The 11341-nt window shown below is 46.0% G+C and overlaps 1 protein-coding gene across 1 annotated transcript; it reads right to left on the reverse strand.

Annotated features, from left to right (window-relative positions):
- Window positions 1–3535: 3535 nt before the first annotated feature.
- Window positions 3536–5435, reverse strand: LOC124694232 (protein CYTOKININ-RESPONSIVE GATA TRANSCRIPTION FACTOR 1-like). The gene is made up of 3 exons (XM_047227246.1): window positions 5060–5435; window positions 4595–4954; window positions 3536–4485 (listed from the first exon to the last, which is right to left on the reverse strand). The coding sequence occupies exons 1-3, from the start codon at window positions 5291–5293 to the stop codon at window positions 3997–3999; spliced, it is 1083 nt and encodes a 360-aa protein (XP_047083202.1). The 5' UTR covers window positions 5294–5435; the 3' UTR covers window positions 3536–3996.
- Window positions 5436–11341: the final 5906 nt, after the last annotated feature.

Raw genomic sequence — 11341 nt, forward strand, 5'->3', positions numbered from 1 at the left:
ACAAGGATCTGTTCAGAAGATTATCTACGGGGTCAGGGAGTACGACGACTACTTCATGATCAAGCAAGATTGAACAGGTTTGTGGGGCTTCACCTCAATCCAGAAGTGCATTGTTGCAATGCGTTGTCTTGCATACGGAGCTCCTCCAGATACAACCAATGACTACCTACGGATGGCGGAGTCGATATGTTCACAGACTCTCTATAGGTTTTGCCGAGCCGTCATAGCGGTGTTTGGTAAAGACTATTTGAGAGCACCAAGTGTAGATGATACAGCTCGGATCGTGGAAAATAATGCAGCACGAGGGTTTGCTTGTACGAATAATGTAATTTCTATTTGTGTGACTGTATGAATAATTAAATATATTATGAATAAAATGTGATTGATATGTTGTTTTAAAATATTGTAAAAAGAAAAAAATTGAGAGACGCCGTATGGGGGGCGCCGGTGTGGGAACATCATCCCAAATAGAGAATGCAGTGCCGGCACCACCATACAGTGTCGGCGCCCCTGCTGGCGCTTATTTGAGAACCGTCGGTGAGGATGCTCTTATACTTCACTAATCCTATTGTTACACTACCATCTTATCTGCTGAGCTTAGGTTAGTCTGCTGGGTGTAATTGAGGTACATAGATCGGAACAAATATATCAACATATCGAGGGCTTAAATTTTGTACCGGTGCATATGCTCTAGAGCTAAATAATGCACTTAGTTCTATACACAGTGTGCTGAACCCAGTGAAGAATTTTTTTTAGCTTCGCCGCTTATCCAGCATCCTCACTTCATCAGCAGGAGGGGTTTCCGATCAGAGTCTACCAAAATGCATGATTTGCTCCAATTTTGGCCGCTAGTACAGTGTACCTAGCGTGGGGCTGGCCCGTGACATTGCCCTGGTGCTGTCATGCTGATCCACTGACAGTCTATTGCATGTTTGACAACCCTCTTCCGCGCCTCCATGCTTTTCGATCGTGGCATCTGCAAAGTGACAAGAAAATTGCTTGACTGGTTTCTTTCCTCTTTTCTGAGTAAGGGTAGTCCCGCCGCGGATTCAATCCTGCCGATGCGTATATGACTCACTTTGTCAATTGCAACCATATTGTACATTCATTTGGCATATATACTAACGTAACATGGGTGACCACGTAAAATCTTGGATTCAATTTATATATCCTCGCTAGACATTCAAGTTTAAGATTCATCTAGGGTCAGACTCAAAGGCGCCAATTTTGATTCCCTTTTATGTTGTAGGGGCTCCCCGGTAATTTTACTTGAAAAAAAAAATGTATATGAGCTTAGTTTTCTTTTTCTCTTTTTTTGTTGTGTGCATCCGTAATGTTATTAGGGTATTGCGTTATTGCATAGGCTGAATGTAATTGGTATTCTTTGATATTAATATATTTCCTTTATAAAAAATGAGAGCAAGTCATCAAATTATTAGAAGTGAATAATAGCAAAATTCATCACAACATGTAGGAACGTGTGTCGTGCCAAAACAATTGAATCATATTGAGCCTCTTGGTCATAACTATTATGTATTATACCTGGCAGGCTGGCACCTCATTTGATCTTTGTGATAATTCCTATGCAAATCGGTGAGACTAATGGCTAGATCAGCTCGTTTATATTTGGCTTCCTCCAAAAATTGTAGAAAATAAAATCCTTGGTCCATTTTCTTACCCAGATAATAAGGATGAATTTTCTCTTAGAACGGAGCCTCTTAGGACATGTACTAAGCTAAGTGCTTTGAGAGATGCTTACAAAAGTAGATCGGTTTTTCTTAAGCACTAGTTCTTATTACATAAGAAAGATGCTTGAGTAGGCACCTCTTCTATAGAAATAAGTATTTGGTGCTTCAAGAAAAGTCTGGTTTACTTTTATAAGCACCTCCCTAAGCAATTCCTAATGTACATGGCCTTAGAGCACCTATGGAATGCAAGAACTAGAAGTGTAGGAGTTATAAAAACACATCATGTCATGTTGAATCCTACATATTCAAAGATTTCATAGAGATTCTGAAGGTTTCACTCCTTTGAACCAAAGGGTTTCCATGGAAAATTCCTAAGGATTGACATCCCTTTGAAAAAACACCTTCTCAAAAAAAAGTGTGCCCAAATCTCATATGTGCTGATGCGCATGGAGTTGTCAGTGGTATATAGTGGATAGAACGTTCGCGTATAACGATACAACATGTGTATTTTTTTAGATAGTGGAGGAGGAAACCCACCAGACTCTTCCAAGGGTGGCGTAAATTTTAGTACAAAGTTATACTAAATCAACAACAATTAATAGGGATCAAATGGAGTATAAATTTTCGACAACATTTGTAGATGGCACATATATCTTCATGTAGATCCAACTACTTAGCTTTGTTTAGGTATAAAACGCTTATCGGGATGGGCGTGATCGTTGTCGTATGGTCGCTTTGGCTATGTAAAAATGATAATGTTTTTAATGATAAAAATTCTTCTCTCATACATGTTATTTACCGGTGTACGGCTTTGCTCCGTTTATGGTCGCCACTTCAACGATTGGAGGATCGCGACCTCTTTACGGAGGTGTCTACACGGTTGGAGAATACGGCCAAGGAGTTTATTTTCCAACATGGGTGGCTGCATAATCGGCAGATTGCGCCCAATGAAGCTTAGACTTGTTGTCTTTTTTTGTTTTCTTGTACGAATAGATTTTTGGTTCTATTTGATATTCGAACGGCTGTGTGCATCTTAATTATGTAGAGGTTGGATTTAATGCTTAAAACTGTTGAGTAATAAAGCGCCCTTCATCGAAAAAACTACTTAGCTTGGGTATGTTTGCATTGCTAGGGTAACTTCAGCGTGTACACTTGCACAATAGCATTTCTTAAGTAAAATGAGAGAACTATAGTGTTAGTTGTTACACAATGATAAACTTTGGTTGAGAAGGTACTATACTTTGCACCACCCATATATTTGCATTTTTTACTATTACCCATGTTAAAATATATAGCCAAGCCTTTTTCAACAGTTCGGACTTTTGGAAACTTGGCTAGTGCATCAATTCAATATGGTATCAGAGCCACAATGTCTTGGGATCAAATCCTACCCAACACACTATCTAATTTACTCCAAATAACTGCAGCCCCCGATTACCCACGTGTAGTGTGTTCCCGTTTATCCAGTCTAGACGTGAGTGGGAGTGTAAAATATATAGACTAGCTATTTTCAACAGCTCGAACTTTTGGAAAACTTAGCTACTGCATCAATTCAATAACCCAAACTAAGGTTTGCGATACTTAATTTTGGTTGTGATGTGAAGGTCAAATTAAGATGCACTAATCCAAGTTTATGCTTTCAGTCATGCAAATCTAGTAGCATCATCCACAATCAGGATTGGATCAAATTACATAAACATCTCAGATCGCATATGATAAAGAGAATATTTGCCTCAAAATCAGTGGAGAAAAGGTTAGAAAGGAGTCAAAGGACACTCTACTGACAAAAAAAGGAGATCATCGCTGACATACAATCATCAGAAGTAAAAGTCATGAACGAGTCCCGATGAACAGCAACATTTCCTGGTCGGTATTATTATGAGCCACAGTACAAATGGTCCGAACAAAACAAAGAACAAACATACATGCATGCTATATAGTAGCCACAGGCTTAATTAGCCTTAGCAACAAAAAGCTACTCCAACTGAACTCACACTCGGTCTCACAGTAGTGTTTGCAGATCCTAGCTAGCTAGCTGATCAAGTTCTTATCTTTATTATGCTCTCCCTTCTCTCCTTGTTTCTACCTCTCTTCCTCTCTCTAGATCTCTCTTCCTCTCTGTCTTAATCTTACACACAAACGAATCACAAGACTTTAAGAGTAGCGCAGGTTACACTAGCAACATGAACAAGAAGCCAAAAACGCGGCAGCACGGACAGTACGTACCGACTGACTAACTGACTAGAGGCAAAAAAGCCTGGTGGGGGTACCGCTCAGTAGATAGTGTGCCTCTCGAATGCTCGATCGATCAGCTCCGGACAAGCTCGCAGGACAGCGTCATGAGCAGCATGGCGGCGTCTGTGATCTCGTCCTGCACCGGCACCGCGAAGGGTGCCGGAGCCGAAGGCCGGAAGCACGCAGCTGAGGCAGTGGGGGCGGGGCTCATGCTCCAGTTGGCCCCGATGGTGTCGAAAAGATCCCTCGCCGGCGTAGCAGCAGCGGCGGCGGTGTTGGTAATAGCCGGCTCAGCAGAAACCTCGACGGCAGTGGTGGCTCCGGTGACAACAGTGTTCGTGGCAGCGTGATCCTGAATCACCTTGCACCGTTTCTTGAACGGCAGGGACCGGTCGACGTCCAGCGCTCTCTTCTCCTTCTTCACCTTAGGGTGCGCGATCACGGTGGCATCACCCGGCGCGGAGGCCGCCTTTGCGCCGACGTCCGTTCCAGGCGCCATCGTGGAGGCCATCATCGCCCGGCGCGCCTTCCGCTGCCTGATGCCGCAAGCGTTGCAAAGTGACTGCACCATGCAAACCGCAGCAAACTAATTAGTTACCGTTACACAAATAACTAACTTGCACTACCAAGTACCAAGTGACCACAGGATTTAACAAACAAATCATGCGTACCTTGGGGCCACATGGACCACTCCTCCACAAGGGGGTCTTGGTGGTGTTGCAATCGGAGCATGTCCTAATAATACCCAGAGCCTGGTTCATGCCGCCGAAGTGGCCGTGATCCTCGTACGTCTGCGCCCTCCTCCTCGGCTTCTTAACGCCGGCCGGATCGCTCGTCTTCCTCGTGATCCTCATCTTGGCTGCAGGGGCAGGAGCGGTCCACTTGCCGGCCTTGAGTGATCCATTGGCAGCGGCCTGCAGCTTCTCCATATCATATGGATCATACGAGGAGGATCGCTCGATCATATCGTCGCGGATGCTCTCGACGGTCGGGAATGGCGTTGAAAACACACTTGATGATCCACCAATCATCTGGTGACATAACAATCAAAGATCATGTTAGTTAAGCAACTAACTAGAAGTGAAGCAGGCAAATTAATACAGTACGGAATTTCATTGATCCAATTAGGTACTTACATGTTGGGGCTCTAGCGTAGCTGTGTTCTGCCTGAAGTGGTGGTCTGATCCTCCATAGCTGAAGCTACTGTTGTCACTAGGGCTGTTGTTGTTGTTGATCACAAAAGGGAACAAGATCGGAGGATCCTTGGGCATGGTGAAGGCCTGGAAGTGTCCCTGATGGTGATCCTGGTGATGATCTTCCTCCATCAGAGGGAAAGCAGTAGAGAGCTGGCTCATGTAGATGGTAGACATGAGATCTAGCTAGAGGAATCTAGAGATCTTGCTACCTAGGCTGCCAGGTAGCACTAGAGTAGATAAATGACCGGAGATCAGGATGAGATGAAGTGGGGGAGAGCACTGTGATGTGTTTCTTGGGAGGGCAATTTGCAGGAGCCGGCCGAGAGAGAGATCATGGACAGGAGGGGGAGGCAGGTCCCTTTTATAAAGGAACCAAGAGAGAGGGGTATAGGCCTTGTGTGATCACTTTCACAGAGAGAGACTAGAGGGGTAGCACAGGAAAGGGATGAGCTAGATCGGAGGGGAACAGTAAAACACGTCGGGCGCTGTGCAAGCACACGTTAGAATTCCTAGGGCCCGACCAGGATCAGGGTCACTCTCTCTAGGGATGTCGTGGTGCGTGATCCGTGTGTGTGTAGTATGATCCTATGCGGCAATCATTTCCTATTTACACTGTAGCGTGCCCTCGAATTAGGGCAAGGGATATTTCACTGTAGCACAAACGGCATGTAGTTTGCCCTAGCTAATCACATATGACAAAGCTAATTAGCTCGCCCTCTTTGTGGTGCTTGGGCGAATCAAATTGCACACTCACTAATCAAACTTCCATTTCAGTGCCCAACTAGGTATACCTATAAAAAATAAGATACTAGTTACACATCGTCTCTGCACTTTTTTTTCGAGAGCACGCGGAAAGCGTGCCTTATCTTTATAGAAGAAGAAGCCAAAGGCAATTTACAAGAAACAGCCAGACTGTTGCATACAACAGGGCTGCAACACACTCACACCAGAACCCTCCTCTCCCCCTAAAGCCTACTGACATAGGCATCCCAAATGGGCCTGCCGAAGATAGTACCCGGGGTTTACTGAAGGCGCAATACCCGAAGAATAAGAAGATTCGGGAGCCCAAGGTATATTAAGGAAAGTTAGAGTTGTAATAGGAAGTGTTATTTGTAATCTGGCGGGATGAGTTAGAAACCGTCCCGGACTCTGTAACTTGTACAAATCAAAACCCTCGGCTCCGCCTCCTATATAAAGGGGGAGTCGAGGGACGAAGAGATCATCGAATCATTGTTACAAACCCTAGTTCTCATAATCGTCGAGTACTTTTCGGCTGAAACCTTCGAGATCTATTTGCCCTCTACTTCCAACTAAACCCTAGCCTACAATCCATAGGCATTGACAAGTTGATACCTTGTCAATTGGCGCCGTCTGTGGGAACTAGAGGCGTAAGGATCTGATCTCGATGGCACGTTCAAGATCTTCGACATCGTCAACCGCAAGCAACGCAATGGATCGAGGTAAACAGATCGCTGCTGGTCCTGTCGATTTTGTTCCTCACCCACCCTCCCGTTTGGATGCATATGCGTATCTGGCGGAGCCCATGGAGATGACGTTCGGAAGGTTTCACTTTCGCGTCGAGAAGGAAGGATCGTATCGTGTCGAAATTCCGATTTCGTCGGAATCATCGGCGGTCGATTCCGATTTTTCAAGCTATACATCGTCAACCGAGTCAGGAGAAGAAGAAACTTCGGCGACACGCTACGTCAGCACCAGAGCAAGAGAGAAACTCGCCAAGATCTTCAACGACATGTCGTTTGAGTCATCTGCGGACTCATATATAAGCGATGGCTCAAGCGATGTCGACGAGCTACGACTTCATCGACAAATCTATCACGATGGGCAAGGTCTTCATCAATCTCAACGATGATGTCACCAAACCCAACATAGATCCGAGTACAAAGTATTATCAGATTTATGCCATTGAAGATCAAGAGGAAACATTCGAGGCTTTCGACGATCCGGGAAATCCATACGTCGATCCCTCCAATCTGCGACAAGGCCCGGGCAATAAATACGTCGGGCCGCGGCCGCGAGACAAAGTTCAGCTTTCGCAAGCGGCGTGGGACGAGCCGCGAGAGCTATGAACGGTTCGGAACCAATGGCCACCACAGCCACACCGGAGGAATTGCAAGCATATCAATATAGGCTCGCACGAGCTGCAAGAGAATTGGAAAAACAGACAGCTGAGTTAAACAGAAGAAAGGAGGCAGCTTCTGCATCTAGCAGGAGGAGGGCAGATCTAAGTCGACAATCTAGAACTTCGGGTGATAGCCACAGGGAGGCGCGGAACAGAGCAAGATCAAGGTTGCAACATATACCCGAAGCAGAAAGAGAGCACTTGGTCCAAAACCTCGACATGTCCTTCATGTCGATAGATACAAGAGGAAACATCATCCCTAAGACACCAGAGGCTGGGTATATGGCGACACATGCTTTTATCCTTGCATCTAAACCACCTCCAGGTGATCCAAGGGAAACACTATACAATATGGCGGTAACAGGAGTTGGAGCTATGGGGACAGCGTTTGTATCAACGCCTCCCGAAGGAGCGGCAAGGCAAAATAGTCCACGACTCACAGCAGACAACAACGACAGCGACCTGAAGGACCAAGTGGAGCAAGAGACACAAGCAGCACAAGCAAGGGTCGACGGAGCGCGGCAAAGCGTAAGGGATCATCGGCAATCTCCGGAGCTTAACGACGAAGATATGTGCGGCTTGCCATGCTTCACGAGGAGAGTCCGAAAAACTCGAGTCCCCTCGGATTCAAGTTACCCGACAATTTCAAGAAGTTCGACGGCCTTCAAGATCCGGAGGATTGGCTAGTTGATTATCTCGAGACAGTGAAGCTCACAGGAGGAACCAGGGCAACAGCTATGCAAAGCATCCAGGTGCATTTGAGTGGAGCCGCACGATCTTGGATAAAGAAACTCACTCCAGGATCTATCGACAGCTGGGAAAGTTTCGAGGATGTGTTCGTCAAGAACTTCAGATCCACGTGCAAAAAACCTGCGTCGTTAGAGGAGTTGAGAGCATGTCGACAAAAGCCAGATGAGCCAATGAGAAAGTACATCCAAAGGTGGAATATCATCAAAAACTCGGCAGCAAATATATCTGACGAGAGAGCAATAGATGCGTTTGTCGCAGGAATCAGGCGTGGAGATTTTGTCAAGGACTTGGGAAGGACCAATCCAAAGACAGTATCCGCGTTAATGGAGATAGCAAACAGATGGGCAGATGGAGAAGACGCTGTCCACAACAAACGGCACAGGTCGCCAGAGGAGGACCGTGGTCGAAACTATCAACCGAGGCGACGATTCCCTCGGCAGTACCCGAACTATGACGCTCCAGGGCAAATTTTGGCAGGTTTTCGGGCAAACACAGGAGGAAGCAACAGAGATGATTATCAGAGAAGCAGTGAACAGCGAGGTGATAACAGGAATGATTCTTGCAACAACAGGCAAAATAGTGGGCCTAGGTTCCCAAGGCCTTTCGTGTCCCCTGAAGAGATGATGAATGGGCCGTGTCAAATGCACTTCTTCCTCGACAGCAACGGTAAAAGACAGTCAGGGCATCTGCAGAAAGACTGTCGAAATTTTCAGGCAATGCTAAGGTATGCAGAGCACGCTAACGCGCGGGCAACACAGAGAAACCCTCGAGAACCCAGAAGCGAGATTCACTTGCCGCCTCCTCCCGCGATTACAGACGACAATCGGCATCAGCTCAGAATAGCGGCAGCACCTCCACCACCACCTTATGTTGATCCTAACTCCAACGGAGTGGTGTCGATGATTCAGAAGGAAAGGCCGTCCAATAGAGCTCAGAAAGTAATCTCACGATAGGTGTTTATGGCAGAAAAAATGCCTCCACCAACAGTTGAGTATCTTAATTGGTCAGGACAAGATATTGGCTTCACCATAGCAGATCATCCGCAGCAAGTTCCTCGACCGGGGCGGTCAGCACTTATTCCGCCGGCGGTTATCGCGGGATTTGATGTCTCTCGAGTGTTCATAGACGGCGGCAGCAGCCTCAAACCTTATGTATGCAGATACATTGAGGAAGATGAACATATCCTTAGCAAACTTGAAACCAACAGACACAAGGTTCCACGGCATCACACCGGAGAAACCAAGCTATCCATTGGGGAAGATCAATCTCGACGTTCAGTTTGGGACCCGAGAAAATTATAGAATCGAGAGGCTGGAATTTGAAGTCGTGGATTTTCCGTCGCAATACCACGCTCTGTTGGGACGACCAGCATATGCTAGATTTATGGCGGTGCCACACTATACATACCGTTGTGGAGGTTGCCCGGACCAAAGGGACCAATCACGATCAAAGGAAGCTTTGCCTTAGCCGATAAGTGTGATAAGGATTTTCACCGGCTATCAGAAACTTTCGGGATGCAAGCTGAATATTTGGCGTCAAAAAGTATGACTGACTACGACGTGCTGCCAGACGTTGGAAGGCCAAATAAAGAATCAACTTTCAATACCGAGAAAAATTCTAAGGAGGTGCAGATTCACCCGACAGACCCAAAAAAGACGACATCTATCGCAAACGACATGGATATCGCATAGGAAAGCGCGCTCGTCGAGTTCCTCCGTGAGAACTGGAAAATCTTCGCATGGTGTCCAGCTGACATGCCAGGAGTACCCAGGGAACTTTCCGAGCACCACCTAAACTTGGATCCAATAGCGAGACCAATCAAACAACCTTTGCGGCGTTTTTTGGAACCAAACCGCAAAGCTATGCTGTCAGAAATCAATCGACTACGAGAAGCTGGTTTTATCAAAGAGATATTCACAGAAGCCACATGGGTAGCAAATCCTGTGTTGGTGCCGAAGAAAAACACTAAGGTCCTTCGCATGTGCGTCGACTTTACATGTCTCAATAAACATTGTCCAAAGGATCACTTTCCCCTTCCGAGGATCGATCAAATTATCGACTCCACGGCTGGATGTGAATGTCTTTCCTTCCTGGACGCATATTCAGGTTATAACCAGATCAGATTGAAAGAAGAAGATGAAGTAAAGACCGCGTTTATTACACCTTACGGCATGTTTTGCTACAGAACAATGCCCTTTGGTCTAAAAAATGCGGGAGCAACATATCAGAGGATGATGCAGAAGTGTTTGGCGATACAGATTGGAAAAAACGTGCAAGTATACATCGACGATGTCGTCATAACGTCAAAAAAGGGGACAACATTGATCGAGGATCTCAAGGAAACTTTTGACAACCTCGACAAATTCTGCCTGAAGTTGAACCCGACGAAGTGTTCTTTTGGCGTCCCAGCAGGAGAACTTCTGGGATTTCTAGTCTCAGCAAGAGGGATTGAAGCAAATCCCGATAAAATACAAGCTATCGTAACAATGAGAAAGCCAACAAAGTTGAAAGAAATACAACAGCTAACTGGGCGAGTCGCAGCTTTGAGCAGATTCGTCGCCAGGCTGGGAGAAAAAGCGTTACCATTCTACGCTCTGATAAAGCAAGGAGATAAATTCCAGTGAAACGAAGAGACCGACAGAGCTTTTGAGGATTTGAAGCGCACAATCTCGACACCACCAATTTTGGTGGCGCCGAAGGAAAAGGAACCTCTCCTGCTGTATATCGCAGCCACGCCCCAAGTGGTGAGCACGGTGCTAGTTGTCGAAAGGGAGGAAGAAGGAAAACTCCACGGCGTGCAGAGGCCAGTATACTTCGTCAGCGAAGTTTTATCGCCCTCAAAACAAAGGTACCCTCAGTACCAAAAGCTAGCATATGGAGTGTTCACAACAGCACGAAAATTGCGCCACTATTTTTCGGCACACCCGATCATAGTGGTCAATGAAGCTCCCTTGTCAAATATACTAAACAATCCGGAAGCTACGGGTCGTGTCTCCCTTTGGGGAATAGAACTTTCCCCTCGGGACATCACGTATGAAAAAAGAAAAGCAATCAAGTCGCAAGTTCGCCGGATTTCATCGCGAGTGGATGGAGTTGCAAAACACAGGACCCCCAGACTTATCGAGAACCTGGACCATGAACTTTGATGGGTCCAAAAGACTAGAAGGAGCTGGCGCAGGAGTAGTACTCATATCACCTGAAGGCAACAAGTTGAAGTACATCCTTCGGATGACGTTTCCTAACGCATCTAATAATGAAGCAGAATATGAAGCTCTCATACATGGGATGAAGATGGCGAAAGCTTGCGGTGCAACTCGATTAAAAATCTTTGG

This window comes from Lolium rigidum, chromosome 1 (assembly GCF_022539505.1).
Source record: "Lolium rigidum isolate FL_2022 chromosome 1, APGP_CSIRO_Lrig_0.1, whole genome shotgun sequence".
Lineage (NCBI taxonomy): Eukaryota > Viridiplantae > Streptophyta > Magnoliopsida > Poales > Poaceae > Lolium > Lolium rigidum.